This window comes from Rhinoraja longicauda, chromosome 33 (genome assembly GCF_053455715.1).
Source record: "Rhinoraja longicauda isolate Sanriku21f chromosome 33, sRhiLon1.1, whole genome shotgun sequence".
Classification (NCBI taxonomy): domain Eukaryota; kingdom Metazoa; phylum Chordata; class Chondrichthyes; order Rajiformes; family Arhynchobatidae; genus Rhinoraja; species Rhinoraja longicauda.
Window position 1 is genome coordinate 11212272 of NC_135985.1, and position 26216 is coordinate 11238487.

The following is a 26216-nucleotide window of genomic DNA, read 5'->3' on the forward strand; positions in this document are numbered from 1 at the left end:
CCCCCAATACCATGTGCCCTAATTTTGCCCACTAATCTCCTATGTGGGACCTTGTCGAAGGCTTTCTGAAAGTCGAGGTACACCACATCCACTGACTCTCCCTTGTCAATTTTCCTAGTTACATCCTCAAAAAATTCCAGTAGATTTGTCAAGCATGATTTCCCCTTCGTAAATCCATGCTGACTCGGAATGATCCCGTTACTGCTATCCAAATGCTCAGCAATTTCGTCTTTTATAATTGACTCCAGCATCTTCCCCACCACTGATGTCAGACTAACTGGTCTATAATTACCCGTTTTCTCTCTCCCTCCTTTCTTAAAAAGTGGGATAACATTTGCTATCCTCCAATCCACAGGAACTGATCCTGAATCTATAGAACATTGAAAAATGATCTCCAATGCTTCCACTATTTCTAGAGCCACCTCCTTAAGTACTCTGGGATGCAGACCATCAGGCCCTGGGGATTTATCAGCCTTCAGTCCCATCAGTCTACCCAAAACCATTTCCTGCCTAATGTGGATTTCCTTCAGTTCCTCCATCACCCTAGGTTCTCCGGCCCCTAGAACATTTGGGAGATTGTGTGTATCTTCCTCAGTGAAGACAGATCCAAAGTAACGGTTTAACTCGTCTGCCATTTCTTTGTTCCCCATAATAAATTCCCCTGCTTCTGTCTTCAAGGGACCCACATTTGCCTTGACTATTTTTTTCCTCTTCACGTACCTAAAAAAACTTTTGCTATCCTCCTTTATATTATTGGCTAGTTTACCCTCGTACCTCATCTTTTCTCCCCGTATTGCCTTTTTAGTTAACTTTTGTTGCTCTTTAAAAGAGTCCCAATCCTCTGTCTTCCCACTCTTCTTTGCTATGTTATACTTCCTCTCCTTAATTTTTATGCTGTCCCTGACTTCCCTCGTCAGCCACAGGTGTCTCTTACTCCCCTTAGAGTCTTTCCACCTCTTTGGAATAAATTGATCCTGCAACCTCTGCATTATTCCCAGGAATACCTGCCATTGCTGTTCTACCGTCTTCCCTGCTAGGGCCTCCTTCCAATCAATTTTGGCCAGCTCCAGCCTCATGCCTCTGTAATCCCCTTTGCTATACTGTAATACCGACACTTCCGATTTTCCCTTCTGCCTTTCCATTTGCAGAGTAAAACTTATCATGTTGTGATCACTGCCTCCTAATGGCTCTTTTACCTCTAGTCCCCTTATCAGATCATGTCTCTGGCATAATTAGAAAGGATGAGTTTTCACCATTAGTGATCTGCTCTGGGCTCAGCTCCATCCAGCTGACATGCTGCTCTTTGGCACCTTGTTGCTGCTGTGGACAGTTTAAGAATAAGGGGTAGGCCATTTAGAACGGAGATGAGGATAAACTTTTTCAAGTCAGAGAGTTGTGAATCTGTGGAATTCTCTGCCTCAGAAGGCAGTGGAGGCCAATTCTCTGAATGCATTCAAGAGAGAGCTAGATAGAGCTCTTAAGGATAGCGGAGTCAGGGGGTATGAGGAGAAGGCAGGAACGGGGTACTGATTGAGAATGATCAGCCATGATCACATTGAATGGCGGTACTGGCTCGAAGGGCCGAATGGCCTACTCCTGCACCTATTGTCTATTGTCTAATGACCGTGCTGGGACCTCTCTGTCTTCCTCTGTGATCTTCCTGTTCCTCCTCTCAATGACCTGCCGCTGCTGTGGTAGTTGGGGTAACCGCAATGATCGAGGAACCTATGCTTGCTGTCATTATCCCACAAACAGATAGGACTCTTCCCAATGGATGCAGTTGGCTAGAGGGCAACATTGTTTGTTGACTGACGCTCCGATGTAAAATGAAAACTCATCCTTTCTAATTATGCCAGAGACATGATCTTGGTGTAAGGGACATCATGACTCATTTACTTTAATGACCACTTGTGGCGAATTACACAGCCCGAGACTCACGCACGTAAACACAATCTTTTATGGGACCAAATACGACCACGTTTTCCAAAAATAACGATGAATAACTATGACCACAGTGGAATAATGTCACAAGATTAAGTGGTTCACTATGTTACTAAAAAAGACACAAAGTGCTGGAATAACTCAGAGGGTTAGAGAGCATCCCTGGAGAACAGGGAGAGGTGACACTTTGGGTCGGAATCCTTCTTCAGACTGATTATGGGGTGGGGGGGGGGGGGGGGAGATGAAGAAAGCTGGGAGAGAGGAGGGGCAGGACAACGCTTGGCAAGTGGTAAGTGAACAGAGGCGAGGAGGGTTTCTGATAGGCAGATGGTTGGACAAAGGCCAGAGACAAAAGGATTGAAGAGATGTGAATTGTGAAGCCAGAGGAAGGAATGTAAGTGGAGGGAGAGTAGGGAAATAGGTGCGAGTCAGGGAAGGGGTGCAGAAAGGAGCATTAGGGGAGGAAGATTTGTTGGAGGTGACCTAATATTGGAGAATTCAATGTTACAACCCTTAGATGGGATTACTTTTTCTGCTTGTTATTTTTTCCCTCATTAAATAACCAAATGGCTTCAGAAACCATCATAGAATCATTGAGTCATACAGCACGGAAATAGGCCCTTCAGCTCAACATGTCTATGCTGTTCAAATTGCCTAAATGAGCTAGTCCTATTTGCCCACGTCTGGCCCATATCCCTCATCCCTCTCTTTTCCTCCTGTGGGAGTCACGATGGTACAGCTGGTAGAGCTGCTGCCTCACAGCGCCAGAGACCCAAGTTCGATCCTGACCTCGGGTGCTGGAGTTTGCACATTCTCCTTGTGACTCATAGGTTTCCTCCCTTACCTTAAAGATGTGCAAGTTCGTAGGTTAATTAGCCCCGAGTGTGTAGGGAGTGGATGCGAAAGTTGGATAATATAGAATTAATGTGAATGAGTGGTCGATGGATGGCATGGACTCAATGGGCGGAAGGGCCTGTCTCCGTGCGGCATCTCTAGAGAACAATAAAACTTTCTTATCTACGTACCTGTATAAGTGCCTTTAAAATGTCATAATTATACCTGCCCATTATCAAAAAGAAATGTAAGTTACTGGAGAGTATTCTGAGGGATATGTTATACAGGCATTTGGATGGGCAAGGGCTGATTAGGGACAGTCAGCATGGTTTTGTAGCTGGGAGGTCGTGTCTCACAAATCTGATTGATTTTTTTGAACACGTGACCAAAAAGGTCAATGAGGGCAGAGCTGTAGATGTTGTGTACATGGACCTCAGTAAGGTGTTCGACAAGGTTCCGCATGGTAGGCTGCTCTGGAAGGTTAGATCGCATGGGATCCAAGGAGAGATAGCTGAATGGATAGCAAATTGGCTCCATGGAAGGAAGCAGAGGGTGATGGTGGAAGGTTGCTTCTCAGACTGGAGGCTGTGACTAGTGGTGTGCCTCAGGGTTTGGTGCTGGGCCTGTTACTGTTTGTCATCTACATCAATGATTTGGATGAAAACATACAGGGCAAGATTAGTTAGTTTGCTGATGATATAAAAGTTAGTGGTTTTGCAGATAGTGAAGATGGGTGTGAATGATTGCAACAGGATCTGGATTGATTGGCCAGGTGGGCGGAGGAATGGTTGATGGAATTTAATACAGAAAAGTGTGAAGTGTTGCATTCTGGGACATCTAAGGGACAGTGTTGTAGAGCAGAGGCATCTAGGAGTGCAGGTGCATTGTTCCTTGAAGGTCGAGTCTCAGGTAGATAAGGTGGTCAAAAAGGCTTTTGGCATTTTGGCCTTCTTCAGTCAGAGTATTGAGAATAGAAGTTGGGAGGTCATATTGCAGTTGTGTAAGACGTTGGTGAGACCGCATTTAGAATATTGTGTTCAATATTCTGGGCACATGTTATAGGAAAGATATTGTCAAGCTTGAAAGGGTTCAGAAAAGATTTACGAGGGTGTTGCCAGGACTAGAGTGTGTGAGCTAAAGTGAGAAATTGAGTAGGCTGGGTCTCTATTCCATGGAGTGCAGGAGGATGAGGGGAGATCTTGTAGAGGTATACAAAATCATGAGAGGAATAGATCGGGTATCGAGGACCAGAGGACCTAGGTTCAAGGTTAAGGGGAAAGGTTTAATAGGAATCTGAGGGGTAACTTTTTCACAGAAAGGGTGGTGGGTGTATGGAACAAGGTGCCAGAGGAGGTAGTTGAGGCTGGGACCATCCCAACGTTTAAGAAACAATTGGACAGGTACATGGATAGGACGGGTTTGGAGGAATATGGACCAAGCGCAGACAAGTGGGACTAGTGCAGCTGGGACATTGTTGGCTGGTGTGGGCGAGTTGGGCCGAAGGGCCTGTTTCCACACTGTATCACTCTATGACTCTATGAGCACACATAGGCAGCAAGGGTTGGGTCTGCTTTGGTATCAATATATATCTTTATGGGTTACCACTGCATTTCTTAAAAACAGAAGGTGTAGGTGCTGAAGGTTAATATCTGTGACGAGCCTCATAAAACTGGAGGAGAATTAGAACGTGAGGTGTATCAAAACCTGACCACTGGCTAAAACAGCAGCCAGACATTGAGAAAAGCGCTGAGGGAGAGGTGGGAGGTAGATTGGGTCAGAGCTCCAGTGATGGATGGAGATGGTCAGACTGGGAGAGAAAACACAACTGGGAGGAAAGCAGCCATAAGATAAATAACATAATAAATAGATGGAATCAAATAGGCAAGGGAAGAACAGAATGGGCATGACTGAGTGGATCACATTGCAACAGGGAACAAAGGACAGATGTAGACTATGAGGTAGAAGTTATAAAGAGGGCTGGACTGGAGGGGGAAATGAAACATAGAACATAGAACATACAGCATAGGAACAGGCTCTTCAGCCCCCAATGTCCGTGCCAAACTCGATGTCAAGTTAAACTAATCTCTGCCTTCACGTGACCCATATCGCTCCACTCCCTGCACATTCCTGTGCCTATCTGAAAGCCTTGTGAACACCACTATCGTATCTGCCTGAGAGCAAAGGGGGAGCTGGCGTGGGGGGGGGGGGGGGGGGCGCCATAAGGGAGGGGGAAGAACAATGAACAATGCAGGATCTGACGTGGGGGGGACCACCAGGAGAGGGGAGGGAGGGGGGAGAACAATGGAGGACCAGGGGGCGGGAGGGGGGAGAACAATGGAGGACCAGAGGGAGGGGGGGGGGGGGGAGGAACTTTGTAACTTTGTCAGTGCTGTATGTGGCAACTATTTGCATACCGTGGGTATATGCAAGCAAAGAATTTTACTGTGCCTTATCACAAGTGACAATAAAGTATTCTGTTCCATTCTGGCAGTGTGTTCCAGGCACCTACCACTCTCTGTGACAGACAGCACGGTGGCGCAGCGGTAGAGTTGCTGCCTTACAGCGAATGCAGCGCCGGAGAATCAGGTTCGATCCTGACTACGGGCGCCGTCTGTACGGAGTTTGTACGTTCTCCCCGTGACCTACGTGGGTTTTCTCCGAGATCTTCGGTTTCCTCCCGCACTCCAAAGACGTACTGGTATGTAGGTTAATTGGCTGGGCAAATGTAAAAAAATTGTCCCTAGTGGGTGTAGGATAGTGTTAGTGTGCGGAGATCGCTGGGCGGCGTGGACCCGGTGGGCCGAAGGGCCTGTTTCTGCGCTGTATATCTAAATCTAAATCTAAATCCAAGAGGGTGGGAAACAGATAGAGAGATGACTGAATTCTGAAAGACTTTGAGAGAACTCAGTTACTGGTTGTCCTGGATGATTATACAAGATCATTCCTTGCTGACATAAATGCCTAACACCTGCAATGGAGAGAAACCAAAGTAAGATGGGGTGGAAAAAAAATACAAAGCAGATGGTCAGCATTATACTGTATTTACCCCGAAGGAGAAATAAATGAAGGCGCGCTCATTTAACTCGAAGCTCTCAGTCCAGAGAAAACAGTGCAGACACAAATGACAGCAGCTGCTGGAATGTGGAGCAAATAAGCAAACTACTGGAGGAACTGGAGCGGCCAAATGGCATCTGTAGGGGGAGAGGAATTAACCACAGAGAGAGGAGTGGTGAGAGAGGGCTTCACAGAACTCCTGTGGATAGAGGATGAAAACTTCATCAAGGTAGGTACGTCCTTAAGGGACTCTGCAGTCGACTGGTATAACGGAGACACAAGACTTCGACCATTCCTTTCCCCCCCACAGATGCTGCTTGACTGGCTGTGTTTCACCAGCAAATTGTTGCTTCAGATAAAACGGTGTTGTCTACAAGTGGATGCGTGAGGGTGGGCAACCCCTGTGAGTGCACCACTGTGTGCATTGTGCCACATCACAGCCTTTCTGGTCACCGGCTGTTTCAAAGTGCAGATTGCATCAGCGGCAAAGTGACACAATTACGTCTCAAAATTCATTTCTGACCTTTAGCGGCTTTTGAAAAGAACATCGTTTATTTTGCAATATTGTGTTGGGTTTTTTGCCCAAAGCCCACAGCTTATAGTAAGCTCAGCCAAAAAGCATTGATTATTCTCTCCATGTACTTTATTTGGCTGTCCAGATATCGTCCAACAACTATTCTGTGTTTGATTCGGGGAACTGACCTCTAATTATATGTTCTTCACATAGAAATGTGTTTATCTTGAGTTATCTCCTGAATACAAGTACCATTGATCACCTGATCTGCAATAAGATCAAGACTTTTGTTTTTGCATTTTTGATCTGTAATTATGGTGTAACGCAACAAAATTGTTATAAAAGGTACATAGTGGTGTGGTGGTGGACTTTCTACCTCACAGCGCCAGAGACCCAGGTTCAACCCTGACTACGGGTGCTGTCTGTACGGAGTTTGTACGTTCTCCCACTTGGGTTTTCCATAGGTGTTCCAGTTTCCTCCCACATTCCAAAGAAGTACAGGTTTGTAGGTTAATTGTCTTCGCTAAAAATAGTTATTTGTCCCTAGTGTCTGGGATAGTGCCAGTGTACAAGGATCGGTGGTCGGCACTGACTTGGTGGGCTGAAGGGCCTGTTTCCGCACTGGGGGAACTGGAGCAGTCAAATGGCATCTGTAGGGGGAGAGGAATTAACCACAGCTCTATCTCTAAACTAAACTAAACTGAACATGGTGCAGTACATGAAAGAGTAAACGAGGGGTGAGAAACTGTGCAGTCCAAGAGGCTCTAGATGTTGTAGGCGACAGAACAGGTCTTGCACATTTTGTGTGCCGTTGCAAAGTGTGCAAGGGAAGCAGAGAGGTCAGGACACTGGGAATGGGAAAACAATTAAAGTGAAGTCAAGGGGAAAGAGCTTGGAGAGGGGAGTTGATCAGTCCACCAGTTGGGTGGGATTTGGACCTTGAGGTTCAAGGTGGTTCATAGGAAGAGAGTGTGATGGGCTGCTGGACATGTGATGAAGTGGGGCTTGCAATCAGGCTTTAGATGGGTCTGGTGATTGGGTCAGACCACAGTTTATTGCAGGCGATAGGAGGCACTCTGCAGGTCAGGCAACATCTATGGAGGGAAAAGAACAGTTAACATTTCAGGTTGAGACCCTTCATCAGGGCTGGTTTAGTGAGGGTCAGGCGAGACAATAGGGGATAAATGTTTAAGTTGGACAAGCATGTTGGCAGCAGTTTGGCCCATCAAGTCTGCTCTGCCATTCCATCATGGCTGATCTATCTTTCCCTCTCAACCCCATTCTCCTGCCTTCTCCCTGTAACCTTTAACTGATCAAAAACCTATCAATTGCCGCTTGAAAAATACCCAATAACTTGGCCACTTGACCTCCACAACCGTCTGTGGCAATGTGGCAATGAATTCCACAGACTCACCACCTTCTTGCTGTAAAAATCATGCTCCTCATCTCCATTGTAAAGGTACGTCCTTTTATTCTGAGGCTGTGCCCTCTAGCCCTAGACTCTCCCACGACTGGAAACATGCTCTCCACTTCCACTCTATCCAGGCCTTTCATTATTCAGTGGGTTTCAATGAGGTCCCCGTGTGGGGATTAAAATCGCACAGGAAAGCCACTGAAAGAATGAAGCATTTTGGTTAAAGGGGTAAAAAGGTGCCTTCCAGCACCGGGACCAGCTCAGGCAAGAGAGGAGCTTGTAAGGACAAAGAGTGAAGACAAAACAGGCCCGAGGGGTGTTACAAAGTCCTCTGTCAGTCCGTCTGACTCAGATTCAACACCATGGATTGAGTGAACTTACTGAGTGAAATTAGTCCCTGATTTTTCTTTCCACTTGATTTTCTAAAATTGAATTTGAATTGCATGATGTGCACAGATGCACCTCCCCCACTTGATGCCTAAATGTGACACAACATCCTTGCGGGAAGTGAAGCCGCCTTCTTTGTGAAGAAACATGTCACACTGCAATGACTCCGACTGAAGTTGCCTAATGGTATTCCAGCACTGGGATATTGATTCTGTCTGGGTGATTCAGTCAGAACCTCATGCAATGAGGTGAAGAACACTTTGACACACAAACACACACACACACAAACAGACACACACACACAAACACACACACACACTGCCAGGTCAACCTGTTATTTCTACATTTCTGACAGGCAACGTTCCAAAACATTCCCAACAATCCCAATGACTAAGGTCAGGGAGTGTCCACTGGAATCCACTACTTCTGGGAGCAGGAAACAGTGGAGGGTTCCCTATCATCAATAAACTTCAATACATTCAAAACTCCGCTGCCCGTCTACTCACACACACCTCGATCCGTGACCATATCACCCCCGTCCTTTATAAACTCCACTGGCTCCCCATCCCCCAGAGAATCCAGTACAAAATCCTCCTCATAACCTACAAAGCCCTCCATAACCTGGCCCCATCCTACCTGACCGACCTCCTCCACAGGCACACTCCCACCTGCACCCTCCGCTCTGCCGCTGCCAATCTCCTATCCCCCCACATCCGGACTAAACTCAGATCCTGGGGGGACAGGGCTTTCTCCATCGCTGCTCCCACCCTATGGAACTCACTACCCCAAACCGTTAGAGACTCCCCCACACTCACCACATTCAAAACATCGCTGAAGTCTCACCTGTTCAGTACTGCCTTCAACCACTGAAGGTCACCTCACCTACTGTCTCCTTTCTCTGTTCATTTATTTATTTACTTATTTATCTATTTATTAATTTCCCTATGTTCTCAAAATCTCTGTAAAGCGTCTTTGAGTATATGAAAAGCGCTATATAAATAAAATGTATTATTATTATTATTATTAAAGGTGGTCGATGAGGGAAAGGAGACAACCCAACTCATGTAAAGAGGGGGTTCTGTATTATTGGGTGAGGGGAGTTTGTGACGTACACAATGAGAGACCGAGGTTCAACAAATTGCCACTGCAGTACTGAACTTAAGTAGCATGAAAGTCTTTAGAGTTTACTTTGGGGATACAGTGTGGATACAGGATTCTAAGGCCGCTGAGTCCGCACCGACAGAGATCACCCCATACACTAGCACACTAAGGAAAATGGACAGTTTTACCGAAGCCAATTAACCTACAAACCTGTACGTCTTTGGAGTGTGAGAGGAAACCGGAGCACCCGGACAAAACCCACACAGTCACGGAGAGAACCTATAAACTCCGTACAGGCAGCGCCCGTAGTCAGGATCGAACCCGTGTCTATGGCAGTGTAAGGCTGCAACTCTACCGCTGCGCCACCGTGCCGCCCCTCTGCAAAACAACATTTTTGATGTTGAAGTCAGGAAAGCTAGTTTTAGAGCAAGTTTCCAATCATTGCTTTACCATTGGTAACATGCACAGTATTGGTGGTAAAGTGAGCAACGTTTGTTTCTCTATTCTCTGCAGAAACCTGAGTTTCCCAGTACGAATCCCAAAGATTTGTACCAACAGGTCCTCAAAACACAACACAATTGCTGAAGTTGGAAGGAAGACTTGGTAAGTTTACCACTGCCACAACTTCTCACGAGGGAAAAACAATGAGCAATTTCTAGAAATTCAAAGTAAATTTAAATTTAGATCTTTTTAAATTGAAATACATTAGAATGGATTACATACTTTATAATACTGAGAAAAATAGAACATCGATTACCATACAATTTTGCATTAAGATTATTGTTCAAAGATCGCAGATGCGAATCACTGTCTATATCCATACATTATGATGTATTCATAAATAGTCATGTTAAGTTTTGCTGGAGAACTCTTTCCTCTTCTGTCGAAGTTTGCTTAATATATATTAGTTTTGTTTGGTTTAGAGATACAGCATAGAAACAAGCTTTTATGCCCACCGTCCACGCCGACCATCGATCACCCATTCTCACTAGTTTTATGTTAACACAGCAACTACTCTCTACACACTTGGGGTCATTAAAAGAGGCAATTTAAACTACAAACCCATGTGTCCTTGGGATGTGGGGGTAAACCAGAGAACCTGGAGGAAACCTGTGCGGTCACAGGGAGAACGTACGTCTCCACATAGATGGCACTGTGGTCAGGGTTGAGCCAGGGTCTCTGGCGCTGTGAGGTAGCAGTTCTACCTGCGATGTTAATCCATTTGAAACTATGAGAAGCCATGTTAATATCGCTTGATTAAAAGGACGTTTCTGTGAGGTAGTGGCTTTAAAATGTTTCATTCAAATGTATCTGCTGGGTCAGTAGTCAGATCTCTGAATGTATTATCCATAATTCACCATGGAGTTCAAACTGGAATTGAGTACAACTAAGTGAAGGACATGTATTGATCGGGGGGTGGTACCAGAGTGGCGTGACTGATTATTTGCTGTTTGAGGGGTCATTAACCTTGGTGTTTGAAAGCAGGCCACCAAGAGCAGTGGCTGATATTTATGCAAAGTGCTCCAAGCTCAATAAAAAAAAAGTCAAAATCAAGCCCATTGTAGCCTGACCTCCTTCACTTAACTACTGCTTTTTTGATGCTGGTAACTTTCCCCATCCCCTGTTGCAATAAAGCTTTTATACATGGAAAAAATCTGCAGCCAAAATCACTTGCAATCAGTTTAAATTAAAGAGAAGGACTACCTATTTTTTTTGTCCATTGCCTAGATCTTAAACAAGTTAGGGCAGCACAGCGGTAGAGTTACTGACTTACAGCGCCAAGGACCCAGGTTCGATCCTAACCACGGGTGCAGTCTGTATGGAGTTTGTATGTTCTCCCTGTGACCACATGGGCTTTCTCCAGGTGCTCCGGTTTCCTCTCATATTCTAAAGAGGTAGAGGTTTGTAGGTTAATGGCTTTGTAAATTGCCCCTAGTGTGTAGGATGTGAAACGGGGATGACATAGAACTAGTGTATGGGTTATCATTGTTCAGCAAGGACCCGGTGGGCCGAAGGGCCTGCTTCCACGCGGTATCTCTTTAAACTAAACTAAACTAAAGTTTGTCATGGAAGGAGTTGATTGTGTTGGCTTGTTGTATCAATATCACCTAGTCACTAGATTACAATTCCTTCCTACATCGCTGAAAGATTTACTGAACACCACCGTGGAATTAACAAAAATCCAATTTTGTACAATTCATGCTCAGTTAGAACTCGACAGTAAATTGCTTGCAAGGGCTGTCAACACAAGTGGAGCAAGTTGTAAACTTCCAACCGCTCATGTGCCGACTGTGTGTAAATGAGCTGCAATACTAATCACTGACTCTCAACCTCAGACTTGTCTTCTTTCATTGGTGCTGTAAATCTACGCCCAAAGATGCAGAAGGTCGAACTGCCAGCAGGACGTTTCCAGCCATAAAATGTATGGTCTACCATGCATTCAGTGTGGCAGAGACGAAGTGTCCATTTACCACAAACCTGAAAATGCAACAACAGCCATGCTGGCTGATTAAAGATCAGCATCAGAGGCCAAAATACTGACGAGCAGCGTCCACTACTCGTGAATGCAAACAAGTGGCCGGGTAATCAGAACAATATATGCCAAAGTTCATCCCAGCAGCATTATCAGAAACGCTTTGACAGTGACCAATGTGAGGATGTGTTAGATGAGTGAGCAATGTATGGTCAAGTAGGTAGGTTTAAAGGGAGAAGGGCGGTGAAGGAATACCGGAGATTTAGTCCTGTGGAGCTCAAGCTAAAGGAAATTGGGGCTGGACAAGAGAGAAGAACTGGTGGAACAGAATTCTCAAAGGGATGTGTGCTGGAGAAGTATGTGTGCTGGAGAAGCCTTCTCTACAGCACACATTACTCGAACGTTTAGAAAGGGGAACATCGCAGAGTAAAGACATACACTTGGCATATCAGCAGTGGGCTGCCGGAAGATAGTGTGGTGTATCTAAGGTGTGAAGGAGTACCAGGAGGGGGTTTGGTGAAGGGGGTAGATGTGGGGGTGAGGGTGCGATGTGGTAACAGCATTGAGGTCGGAGCTGTGAAAGGACGCTCCCTCTTGATTTCTGAGCCCCAAAGTGCAATGTCTAGTACTCATGCACAATCATTACAAACAGCTAGTCTCACCGGATGCTAATGTGAACTGGTAATAGCTTTTATAAATCAAAACTTATTGGTTTCCATCACCCGGAGGACTGGTGGGCTCCCACATATACCTTCCAGATGCCCTAATGAGAAAAATGTGCTAAACGGAAGAACTGCCCTGGGACAGACGAGATACGATAAATAACTTTGCAAGTGAGGCCTCTGTAAGTTCAACTTGCAAGTAATAAAATCCACAAAGAATTATTGCCAGCTCCACTGACAGCGAAGTATAGGCATTTCTCACCGTGCCAAAGACTTCCTGATGGTGCCATCTGCTGAGGATATAATTTTGAAATTAAGTAAAGCCTTAATGGTTTTGCAAGTGCATGAATGTTAAATGCCTCAAACCAGACCAGACCAGACCAGAGTGCGGTGTATGAATATACAGATCACATGCGTCAGAGGTGTTGCGTAACGCAGCGGTGTGGCCTGGCCTGAGATGCAAAGCAACGGAGCCACAAATGCTCATCTTGCTGACGGGCCCCAGCGATCTGACTGGATTTCGTGCTGCCTCTCTCTCACTGTAGCCGGGTGTCTGATCCAGTGCAGAGGCTCCATGGCCGAGGAACAATTTAAGGAATAGTCAGGCTCTTTGACCGATCGGTTTGAAGGATCATCAGTGGTATGTTCAGGTATGGGTGCTTGGTGGTCAGCACAGACTTGGTGGACAGGAGAGCCTGTTCCTGTGCTGTGTGACCATGACAATGACTATTTCCAGCATTTCCATTTGATTCATTCTCTGATTCGTTCTCCTTTAATCTCCCTCAATTCCATTTGTATTTCAACTTGTATATCAATTAGTTGTGATGAAAGGTTTTTGACCTGAATAGTTAATTCTGTTTCTGTCTGACCTGTTGAGCATTGATTGAATGATACAGCATGGAAACGGGCCCTTCGGCCCAGCGAATCCAGGCTGACCATCGATCACATTAGTGGTATGTTATCCCACTTTCCCTACACATTAGGGGCAATTTACAAAGGCCTATTAACCTGCAAACCCATACATACTCAGGATGTGGTAGGAAACTGGAGAACCAGGAGGAATCCCATGTTTAATTACAGGGAGAACGTGCAAACTCCACACAAACAGAACTGTTGTCTTGTGCCAAGAGGCAGCAGAACTACCAGCTGTGCCACCAGCTGCTGCCATATGTCTTCAGTAAGTGTTAAACAGGAAATTTAAATTAGATTTAAACAATGTACAAGAAGAGATACAAATATTGGGAAATGCAAATGGAATTAAGCAAGATAAAAGGAAAGTGATGAAATCTCAAATGAAAATGTTGAAAATATTAATTAGCATGGAGTTCAATGATGGGCCAGCACAGGAGCAGGCCCATCAGCCCATCAGGATTGTGATGACCATCAAGCATACATTTGCATAAATCCTACATTCTTATTAACTTCTTCTGATTGTATCGCTCCCTACACACTGCGGACAACTTACAGCGGCCAATTAGCTACTAACGCATATGCCTTAGGGATATGGGAGGAAACCCACACGGTCATGGGGAGAACGAGAAAACTCCACACTGTCAGCACCCAAAGTCAGGATTGAACCTGGGACAGTGGAGCTGTGAAGTGCCAGGTCTCCCAGGTCCACCTCTGTGCTGGCCCTTCATTTGGAATTATTGAACTCCGGCAGGTAACACTGGCAGGTAACACTGGCAGGTAACACTGGCAGGTAACTCTGGCAGGTAACACTGGCAGGTAACTGTCGCAACTCTTGGAACGGGTTTAGTCAGAAAATGAGGTGTTTTATAGACTCATACAGCACAGAAACAGACCTTCAGCCCAACTTACCCATTGTGGACCAAGATGTCAGATCTACACTAGACCCACCTGCTCATATTTGGCCCATATCCCTCTCCACCTTTCCTGTCCATATACCTGTCCAAATGTCTATGTGCACGGGTCCTGTGCCTGAAATGTTAACTCTGCTTCTCTTCCCCCTATAATTTCCAGCACTTTCTCTTTTCATTACATTTCACTTTGTTGCAACAGTGTCCAGTTTAGTTAGGTTTAGTTTATTGTCACATGCACCGAGGTACAGTGACAAGCTCTTTGTTGCGTTCTAACCAGTCAGCGGAAAGACTGCATGTGATCACAATGGAGCCATCATACGATTGGACTGAGGGATCACAGTGAGTGGTCAGAGAATTAAAATAATCCCCGACTGGAAGCCCAGAGCCACACACGCAAATATAATGGGGTGACCCGCGAGAAACTCACCCAGTCCATGTCCAGTCTCCCCTCTCTGGAGGCTTCCAATACAGTGAATTGAATTTGTAGGAAAGAACTGCAGATGCTGGTTTAAATCAAAGGCAAATCAAAGTCTGAAGAAGGATCTCGACCCGAAACGTCACCCATTCCTTCTCTCCAGAGATACTGCCTGTCCCGCTGAGTTACTCCAGCATTTTGTGTCTACCGAGTGAATTGAATTGCTTTGAATTGAATACATTATTGTCACATGTGACAAGTGGGAGTGAAATTCTTTGCTTGCACACCCAAGGTGTGCAACAGTCGCCACATACAGGGTGCTGACAAAGTTACAAAGTGACCGGTGGAAATTAATATAGTGGTGGGAGAGAAATCTTGTACATTCTCTTAACTGTCTCATTACAAGGGTAGATGGCATTCTTGATCTTGATATGTTGAACCTTGTTTAATGATCGGGCACCTCCATGCAGTGGAGACAGGAAGAGTCAGTGGATTTTCTCTCGCTGAACACTCTCTCTTTAGCACTCTATGAAAATACTGTTAGAAAACAGGTACTTCGGATAAGTCTTCACTAAGGAAGACACAAACAATCTCCCAGTTGTATTGGAGGACAGAGGATCTAGGGAGGTAGAGGAACTGAAAGAAATTTTCATTAGGCGAGAAATAGTATTGGGTAGACTAATGGGACTGAAGGATGATAAATCCCCTGGGCCTGATGGTCTGCATCCCAGGGTCCTCGGGGAGGTGGCTCTAGAAATAGTGGACGCATTGGTGATAATTTTCCAATGTTCAATAGATTCAGGATCAGTTCCTGTGGATTGGAGGATAGCTAATGTTATCCCACTTTTCAAGAAAGGAGCGAGAGAGAAAACGGGGAATTACGGACCAGTTAGCCTGACTTCGGTGGTGGGAAAGATGCTGGAGTCAATTATTAAAGAGATAATAACGGTGCATTTGGATAGCAGTAAAAGGATGTCCAAGTCAGCATGGATTTATGAAAGGAAAATCATGCTTGACTAATCTTCTGGAATTTTTTGAGGATGTGACAAGTAAAATGGATGAAGGGGAGCCAGTGGATGTAGTTTATCTAGACTTTCAGAAAGCCTTTGATAAGGTCCCGCACGGGAGATTGGTGACTAAAATTAGAGCACGTGGTATTGGGGGTAGGGTGTTGACATGGATAGAAAATTGGTTGGCAGACAGAAAGCAAAGAGTAGGAGTAAACGGGTCCTTTTCAGGATGGCAGGCAGTGGCGAGTGGAGTGCCGCAAGGCTCGGTGTTGGGGCCGCAACTGTTTACCATATATATTAATGATTTGGAAGAGGGAATTAGAAGCAACACTAGCAAGTTTGTGGATGACACAAAGCTGGGTGGCAGTGTAAACTGTGAAGAGGATGTTAGGAGATTGCAGGGTGACCTGGACAGGTTGAGTGAGTGGGCAGATGCGTGGCAGATGCAGTACAATATAGATAAATGTGAGGTTATCCACTTTGGCGGCAAAAACAAGGAGGCAGATTATTTTCTCAATGGAGTTAGGTTAGGTAAGGGGGAGGTGCAGCGAGACCTGGGTGTCCTTGTACACCAGTCACTGAAAGTTGGCGTGCAGGTACAGCAGGCAGTGAAGAAAGCAAATGGAATGTTGGCCTTCATAACAAGAGGATTTCAGTATAGGAGTAAAGAGGTTCTTCTGCAGTTGTATAGGGCCCTGGTAAGACCACATCTGGAGTATTGTGTACAGTTTTGGTCTCTTAATTTGAGGAAGGACATCCTTGTAATTGAGGCAGTGCAGCGTAGGTTCACGAGATTGATCCCTGGGATGGCGGGACTGTCATATGAGGAAAGATTGAAAAGACTAGGTTTGTATTCACTGGAGTTTAGAAGGATGAGAGGGGATCTTACAGAAACATATAAAATTATAAAAGGACTGGACAAGCTAGATGCAGGAAAAATGTTCCCAATGTTGGGCGAGTCCAGATCCAGGGGACACAGTCTTAGAATAAAGGGGGGGCCATTTACAACTGAGGTGAGAAAAAACTTTTTCACCCAGAGAGTTGTGAATTTGTGGAATTCTCTGCCACAGAGGGCAGTGGAAGCCAAATCACTGGATGGATTTAAGAGAGAGTTGGATAGAGCTCTAGGGGCTAGTGGAATCGAGGGATATGGGGAGAAGGCAGGCACGGGTTATTGATTGGGGACGATCAGCCATGATCACAATGAATGGTGGTGCTGGCTCGAAGGGTCAAATGGCCTCCTCCTGCACCTATTTTCTATGTTTCTATGTTTCCAAAATGCAAAGGCAGAAATCTTCCCACTCTAACATAAATTCACCCGAAGAAATTTTTATTCAATTCATCCCCTATATATCACATTAGCCAGACTCGCATGCTCGTTATTAGATTAAATAAATTACAAGTAGACTCCCAGCACCCGTCATTTTAGATAAGACACTGGGGTGTTATTGAGAACCTACTGAGAAAGTAGCTCAATGGTCCTTTCTCTGAGATCCCAGCAGCCAACAATGAAGATTAATCATTACCCTCAAGTATTTCTGGAGGCCTAATTGTACAGAGATGAACGCTATTACTTCACAGTGGAGCGTTCTATCATGACTAATTATCATCAGACATGAGGGTCTGGTTAGGGTAGGTCTAATTGTGCAAACTCGCAGGCTCACGTACACTTGTCGTTGTCATTGGCATCCCAGTCTTCCTGCTTGAGTGCATTCCAACTACTAGATGTCCATCAGCATGAAATAGTTTTGGCTTCATGCTGACAGTACAGTTGTGAAATGTAAGATGGTTCAACTGCATCGGAAAAAACGTTGGCACAAGACTCCTCAATATCACCTCAGGCCATTTGGTTCCATTTGGATTTACACAAATTTAGTTTAGTTTAGTTTAGAGACACAGCGCAGAAACAGGCCCTGCGGCCCACTGGGTCTGCACCGACCAGTGATCCCCGCACATTAACACTACTCTGCACACACTAGGAACAATTTTACATTTATAATCAAGCCAATGAACCTACAAACCTGTACATCTTTGGAGTGTGGGAGGAAACTGAAGATCTCGGAGAAAACCCCGCAGATCACGGGGAGAACGTACAAACTGCGTACAGACTGCACCCGCAGTCAGGATTGAATCTGGGTCTCTGGCGCTGTAAGGCAGCAACTCTACCGCCACGCCACCGTGCCGTCGATCAAATCACTGACACCTTTAGAGTCCTTTCTCTTCACAAACTTTTGTTTTTATTTTAATCAGGGCACTGAGTCCAGAAAAGGCATCAGCTTTGTTTCAGGCCTGGGAAGGGGGGTGGGGGTCATACTGTCTCTTTGTTTGTAGAATGTAGTTGTCCTCTCAGAAGGCAGAAAGACCAGGAGAAGAAGGAGAAAAGGGTTTAACTTATGAGGAACTCTTATCTCCTTAATGAAAAAATGGAAGCTTTTTGAATGAAAGATAAATAGTTATATTGATCTGGCCAGTAACAACAAGCCAACGTTATGGTTGGCAGATAAGTTATTATGTGCAAAGAAGATTTTGCAACTGTGATTAATGCTTCACTTTACCTAGACACAGTTAAATCCCCGCGGGATAAGTGAGCATGACAAGTTGACATGAATGTTTAGTTCAATAAAGAATCGGATTGATGGGCACATTAGCTCACACTAATCGGACCTTTACAAATAGCTCTGCTCACATGCCAGTCATCACAGATATTGAAACCACTTCTTCTTGTGGGTATCAAGATCACCGGTTGAACAGTATTGGCATGCATTGGAAACAAAGTTTAAAAGAGGATTTCCAATTATTTTTCAGCATGACTGTGAAAGCCAATAAACCTCATGATGTTGTTATGCAGGGAATGATGGTGCACTCTCATCTTGTTAACATATATACTCCTGTCTCAGTGGCCAATTCACATTGAAGGCATCCCAACTCCATTTTTATCACACAGGCAATAGAAAACCTTTACTGGCCATGTTCCAAAGGAAAGGCTTAGCTTCGTGTCCCACAGCACTTTACAGTGGCTATTGTAGAAACAGCAGCCAATTCATCCACAGCTAGGTCCAATGGACAGCAGTGTATGAGGTTCCAGGTTAGCTGTGTTGATATTATTGAAGGCAATAACAGCCAAGTAACTCCTCAAGTCTGTTTTTGAGATGATACAGTGTGCTATTTGATGTCCATCTGACAGAGCAGTCAAAGCCTTAGTGTAATGCTCCATCCACAATATTGCAACAATCAGTCCTGCCATCTGGAATTAAGTGCTCCAGCCTTTAAGCATGCAACCTTTTTTAGTCAAAGGTGAGAGGGGTACCTATTCAGCCTGGGACACCAATGTGTTTTGATTCACTGATAGACATGAACAACACAATCCCAGTTCTTGTCCTTTTAGACTTTAGACTTTGGAAATGCAAATACAGCGCGGAAACAAATCCTTTGGCCCACCGCGCCCACGCCGACCAGCGATCACCCCGTACACTGGCACTATCGTACACATTTGGGACAATTTACAATTTTACCAAAGCCAATTAATCTACAACTTGTACGTCTTTGGAGTGTGGGAGGAAACTGGAGCACTCGGAGAAAACTCGGGTCCTCTTCACATTACAGACCCATGAAGCCTACTCTTGGATGCATAAACCTCCACTCCTTTGGTATCAGAAATGTTAACTGTGCACTACACAGCACAGCGTGCTGATTACCACTTCATGCGAGAGCCAACAGAATTATCCTTCTGAGTATCTTTGGTACTTGCCAATGCTAACTGAGTTAATGACCAAGAAGGAAAAGCTATTTCAATGCTAATCGTAGAACCTAACATTTAGTAACAGTGGGTATCAGAGAGGAAAGAAAATACAAAGTGTTTATATTTGATGTCCCTCCAAAGACTTCCACTTATGTATAAAAATAGTGCTGGAGATTCTATTTTTGAAACTAACAATTATGTATCTAGACTCAGCCATGGATCTTAACTTTATTCTTTCTGTATCTCAAACAATAGCAGTATTAAATTATATTCGATTTGTATATAAGCTCTGCTTTGATGCCAAAAGGACACAAAGTGTATGAGTAACTCACTAGGTCAGGCAGGCATTTTGGGTAACTGTCTGAGTAACTCTCTAGGTCAGGCAGACATCTTCAGACTGATTCTGTCTGATTCCGTCTCGACCTGAAACGTCACCTATCCATGTTCTCCAGGGATGCTGCCTGACCTGCTGAGTTACTCCAGCACTTTGTGTATTACCCAGCATCTGCAGTTCTCCGTTTCTGCATTGATATCAGGTGGGTTTAGCCAGGTGGGTGATGTCAGGTGAGCTTTGCCAAGTGTTGCCACAGATATTGCAATCTCTGCCGTGGTTTCAATGGTAGGACTCTTAAACAGATACAGATGGTTCTGGGCATAAACCCCACTCAGGACTTAAATGAAGTACCACCTTGCACCTGTTGGCACTGCAGGTGGGTGTTGGGTGATGGAGTGTAACATGATGACCAGCATCCCATTCATGTGCCTGGTCAGCTGTGGAAAATGTGCTGTTGCTTGCTCATTAGTTGACTGCTGGCCATCATCTCGAACAAACCTCCCCATTTCTCAACAGTGTGCATCCAAAAGCCATACAATTAGTTGCAGTGGACCTTTCCCTCCATTTGAAAATGGCTGGATTCAAATCTGAGCAGGTTTGGGCCCTCAGTCTGAAGAGGGATCTCGACCCGAAATGTGGCCCATCCATGTCTTCTGGAGATGCTGCCTGACTGCTGAATTACTCCAACATTTTTTGTCTTATTTTGTGGCCTTGTCAGAATATTTCACATCAACAGCAAATGCATTCTTTTTTCTTGTACAAAAGATGTCAATGGCATTTGAAGCATATATTGCAGATAGTTTTATGAGGCTCTCGACCTAGTGAGTAAGCAACAAAAATCTCCCTGGGGTATAGGACTTTCCACATACAGTGCATTCAGAAAGTATTCAGACCCCTTCACTTTTTCCACATTTTACTACGTTACAGCCCTATTTTAAAATTGATTAAATTCATTTTTTTAATTATCAATCTACACATAATACCCCAAAATAAAAAAGCGAAAACAGGTGTTTAGAAATTTATGCAAAGCAATTAAAAATAAATAACTGAAATATCACATTTACCTAAGTATTCAGACCCTTTGCTATGACACTCAAAATTGAGCTTATGTTCATCCTGTTTCCATTGAATATCCTTGAGATGTTTCTACAACTTGATTGGAGTCCACCAGTGGTAAACTAAATTGATTGGACATGATTTGGAAAGGCACACACTTGTCTATATAAGGTCCCACAGTTATCAGTGCATATCAGAGCAAAAACCAAGCCATGAAGACGAAGGAATTGTCCGTAGACCTCCGAGACAGGATTGTGTCGAGACACAGATCTGGGGAAGGGTATAAAACAATTTCTGCAGCATTGCAGGGCCCGAAGAGCACAGTGGCCTCTGTCATTCTTAAATGGAAGAACTTTGGAACAACCAGGACTCTTCATAGAGCTGGCCGCCTGGCCAAACTGAGCAATCGGGGGAGAAGGGCCTTGGTCGGGGAGGTGACCAAGAACCCGATGGTCAGTATGACAGAGCTCCAGAGTTCCTCTGTGAAGATGGGAGAACCTTCCAGAAGGACAACTATATCTGCAGCACTCCACCAACCAGGCCTTTATGGTAGAGTGGCCAGACAGAAGCCACTCCTCAGTAAAAGGCACATGACAGCCCACTTGGAGTTTGCGAAAAGGCACTTAAAGAACTCTCAGACAATGAGAAACAAGATTCTCTGGCCTGATGAAACCAAGATTGAACTCTTTGGCCTGAATGCCAAGCGGCACCGCTCATCACCTGGCCAATACCATACCTACGGTGAAGCATGGTGGTGGCAGCTTCATGCTGTGGGGATGTTTTTCAGCGGCAGTAACTAGGAGACTAGTCAGGATCAAGGGAAAGATGAACGGAGCAAAGTACAGAGAGATCCTTGATGAAAACCTGCTCCAGAGCGTTCTGGACCTCAGACTGGGGCGGAGGTTCACCTTCCAACAGGACAATAACCCTAAGCACATAGCCAAGACAACACAGGAGTGACTTTGTGACAAGTCTGTGAATGTCCTTGAGTGGCCCAGCCAGAGCCCAGACTTAAACCTGATCGAACATCTCTGGAGGGACCTGAAAATAGCTGTGCATCGGCGCTCCCCATCCAACCTGACAGGGCTTGAGAGGATCTGCAGAGAAGAATGGGAGAAATTGCCCAAATACAGGTGTGCCAAGCTTGTAGCATCATACCCAAGAAGACTTGAGGCTGTAATCGCTGCCAAAGGTCCCTCAACAAAGTACTGAGTAAAGGGTCTGAATACTTATGTAAATGTGATATTTCAGTTTTTTTCTTTTTAATTACTTTGCAAAAATTTCTAAACACCTGTTTTTGCTTTTTTATTATGGGGTATTGTGTGTAGATTGATGATTAAAAAAAAGAATTTAATCCATTTTAAAATAAGCCTGTAACGTAGCAAAATGTGGAAAAAGTGAAGGGGTCTGAATACTTTCTGAATGCACTGTAATGGTGACCCGGCAATCACTTTAAGAGGAATTATTCCAATTATTCAATTATTAAAGTCTTACCACATTACTCTAACAGAGGCAATAAATGAGCTGCAGAAAATCCAGTTATGATGTTATTATTGAAGGTGAAAACTGAGTCGCTTCAGTTCACAAAATAATTAAAGAGTGCATTTATACACAGATACAGACAGAAAGTTTGGATTAGTGTCACAGACTGAGAATTCTTGGATTACAATGATGGAGATAAAACAGAGAAAGTAACATATTTCAAACGATAGGAGATACAACAAAATCTCGCTTTATATATCACCCCACTATCAAGCTGCTTCACTAAATAATGCAAACTGTACATTTATGAAGACAGTTAGATTTAACTGCCTCGTTATATTGTGTTGAAGTACTCTGGAAACCTCATGGGAGCACACCCGGCAAAAGCCTTTATCATAATCAGTGAGGTTAAAGAATGCAAAGAATGCTTTGCACATTCACCCAGCCACAACCTAGTCTTGGTGGAATTCAGATATTGCAATCGGAAAATGTGTCCAGAAATTTATAAAAGGCAAATTTCTAGTTTCTTGACAGAACTTCCACCAACAAGAACCATCCTTGCAATGCTCATTCTTGTAACCCAGCTGTGCAAAGCATGTCCAGTGGACTAATTACCGTGAGAGGCTGCTTGGCTCTTACCTTTTCTGTGGATCCGGGCCTCGTGGACATGAATGGTTGCACATATCAAGAGGAGGAGAGATACCTTTGTCAACTTGTTCATTTTCAGCCCTTGGCCTTTTTTTTTTCTCTTTTACAGACTTTCACCCCTTCACTGGCTACAAAATAAAATAAACACAAACCAAACTCCTCTAATTTCCTGATGAATCTCTGAAGCCCACTGCATTGAAAGAGCCAGTGATACTGGCAGAGAGTTTTATATTTGTCCATGAAGGTCGTGAACAAACTGCTCAGAAATCTCTGATTGGCTCCGGTTAGACCTGGAACATATTGTGAAAGGCTGGCAAACGTTATCTATTACAGGAGTCAGGCCTCAGACTGACCCAGCTCTCAGCAAAGAAAGTCAATGAAAATCATGTTTGTTTTTGCGTAAAAAAAGAGTTGTTCTGAAAGGGTTTTGAAGCTCGCAGTGGGGTGAATTGCTAGAAAATGTAAATGATATTGTTTGGGCCATACAATGCTGGACTGTGTATCCTCATTGTATAACTGAGAAAATCTCCAGATTTGAGCTGAGTCTTTGGCAGTTCATAAAAATCACTAGGGCGCTGGGAGGGCACTATCACTAGGACGGAGCTGTGGGTCACTGTAGGAGGGAAAGCTTAAAATCCCGAAAGCTCCCATGACAGCCACCATCCCCCAAACAAATTCTCACCTTCCTCCACGACAGCTCCCCCCAACCTCACACCAATGCACCTGACCTCTTCGATGCCCCTACCCCACCTGACCCTTTACCACCACCCATCCCAATCAACCACTCTCAAACCCACGCCAGTGCCCCCATCCCCAGCACCCACTTGGCTTTCTTCATCTCAAGGAGCATAGCACCCAACTCCCAGCAATGTAAAAGTCTCCAGAAGAAAAGACTTGCCTCTCTTTGCCTCACAACCACACCTTGGACCTCCATTGCACTGGGTATCTTCTCCACCCCCCCACCCATCTGGCTGCTTGCCAGCTGCTCCACACAACACGACCACACCAGCACAGCACAGTGTTGTTCAGCCCTTCGAGCCTGGCCTAACATTGAACAGGGCCACAGCAGATCTGTGACCTAACTCCATACCCATGCCTTTTCTCCATTAATGCTTGCAATAAACCAGAGCCTTTCAACCTCACATTTAAACTGGACAATTGTCATTGCACCAATAGTCCCATTTGGAGGAGAGCTTCAAACATCTACCAGGAACATCACCATGGAGAAATGTTCCCACCTTCACCCGCTGCATATCAGAAGCATCCACATGAGGCACGGCCTCACAATGGCGGCATCTGTTATCAAGGAATCCTACCATCTGGGACTTCATTTTTTCTTGTTGCTATCATCAGGAAGGAGGTAGAGAAACCTGAAGTCCCACACCACCAGGTTCAGGAACAGCTACTTTCCTACACAACCATCAGGCTCTTGAACTGACCTACACAACTCTAACCCTACCTCGACAACAGAACACTACGAACCTTGCACTGCCATGGACTTGTTTTTTTAATTGTGCATTTTTGCACTAATGTCTTGTTTTTTTTAGCACTTTATTTTTATTTTTACTGTCTCGTAGAATTTATGTAGAATGTATATTAATTTATGTTTTATTTGTTATCTATGAGCCTGCGATGCTCCTGGAATCAAATCTTCATTGTTCCTGTACTTTACTGCACTTGTACATATGACAATAAGCTAGACTTGACTGGACTTTTCACTCTCACTGACAGAAATTGACTTGTCCCACAATCTCTAAGTTTCCTTATGCAATCTCAGATCTGATTAAATCAATTCATCTCTACATTTCTGAGCCTTAGCTTGTGTAGTTTCTCCCTGTAACTTTCCCCGTAGTTTGGGAGCATCTTGGTAAGTCTGGCCTGTGCTTCTCCAAACTCATGGTGTCCAGACCGCACAGGACATAAGAACACGAGAAAACTGGAGCAGAGATAGGCCAACTGGCCTTCAAGCCTGCTCCACGATCAATACGATCATGGCTGATCCACCCTGTTACTCTCAACTTCCCGAGCTCTCAAAAAGGTATCTACCTCCTCGAAGGGCCAAATGGCCTCCTCCTGCACCTATTGTCTATTGTCTATTAAGTCACTCCAATGACATCACCTCCAATAACCCTCTGGCTCAGAGAATTTCAGGGATTCAGCACCCAACTGAACTCAGTTTTAAATAATGCCAGTCAAACTGCATCTCTGGAAAGAGAAGCGAGTCAATATTTCAGGTCAAAGACCCAATGGACTTGAGAAAGAGAGAATGCAAGATAGTCTAGGTAGCAGAGAAGATGGGAAGAACCATGGGTGGAACAAAAGGAATGTTGGTAACAGGCTGTCATGAGGGTAGAACCATTGAACGGACAATTAGGCACCTTTGTCTGTCCGGCTAAGCTACTTTGTTCAATATTAGTGTGGTTTAGTTTAGAGGTATAGTGTGGAAAAACAAGGTCTTCGGCCCACCGAGTCTGCACCGACCAGTAGTCCCCACACATTAGCACTATCTTACACACAGTAGGAACAATTTTACATTTTATACCAAGCCAATTAACCTCCAAACAAGTACATCTTTGGAGTGTGGAGGAAACCGAAGATCTTGGAGAAAACCCATGCAGGTCACGGGGAGAAGGTACAAACTCCGTACAGACAGCACCCATAGTCAGGATTGAATCTGGGTCTCTAGAAGGCAGCACCTCTACCGCTGTGCCACTTTATTACAATAACAATATTTAAAAGACATTCAGATAGTTTCATGGATAGGAAAGGTTTAGGGGATATGGGCCAAATGTAGGCAGGTGGAACTAGTGTAGATTGGGCATCATGGTCAGTATGGGGCAAGTTGGGCTGAAGGGCCTGTTTCCGTGCTGTGTGACTCTATAACTCTAATGACACTTTGTCATTTCATCCTATGATTGACATCTATTTCCACCCACAGCCCTCTCTCATATTCTCTGCTACCCAGACTAACTTGCCTTCTCTCTTTCTCAGTTCTGATTAAGGGTCTTGAAATGCCAGCTGTTTTCTCTCCACAGGTACTGCCTGACTGGCTGAGTTCTTCCACCATTTCTGTCTTTGTTCCAACATTTTACACAGAGAGTGGTGGGTATATAGAACGAACCGCCAGGGAAGGTGGTTGAGGGAGGTACTACAACAAAACATTTAAAAGACATTTGGACAGGTACATGGAAAGGAAAGGTTTAGAGGGATATGGGCAAATCATGGGCAGTTGGGACTAGTGTAGATGGGGCATCTTGGTCAGCATGGGGCAAGTTGAGCCGACGGGTCTTTTTCCACGCTGTATCACTCTGTGACTCTATTATTCTATT

The 26216-nt window shown here is 44.7% G+C and overlaps 1 protein-coding gene across 3 annotated transcripts in view; it reads right to left on the bottom strand.

Annotated features, from left to right (window-relative positions):
• The window catches only part of lipca (lipase, hepatic a), a 57634-nt gene extending 34529 nt beyond the window's left edge, over positions 1 to 23105 (bottom strand). The window contains exon 1 of one of the 3 annotated variants that reach the window (XM_078427394.1): positions 22879 to 23105. In XM_078427394.1, coding sequence (XP_078283520.1) covers positions 22879 to 22960 — 82 coding nt within the window. In that variant the 5' untranslated portion in view covers positions 22961 to 23105. The remainder of the gene's footprint in view (positions 1 to 22878) is intronic. The other 2 variants (XM_078427393.1, XM_078427392.1) reach the window with 2 other exon arrangements.
• Positions 23106 to 26216: the final 3111 nt, after the last annotated feature.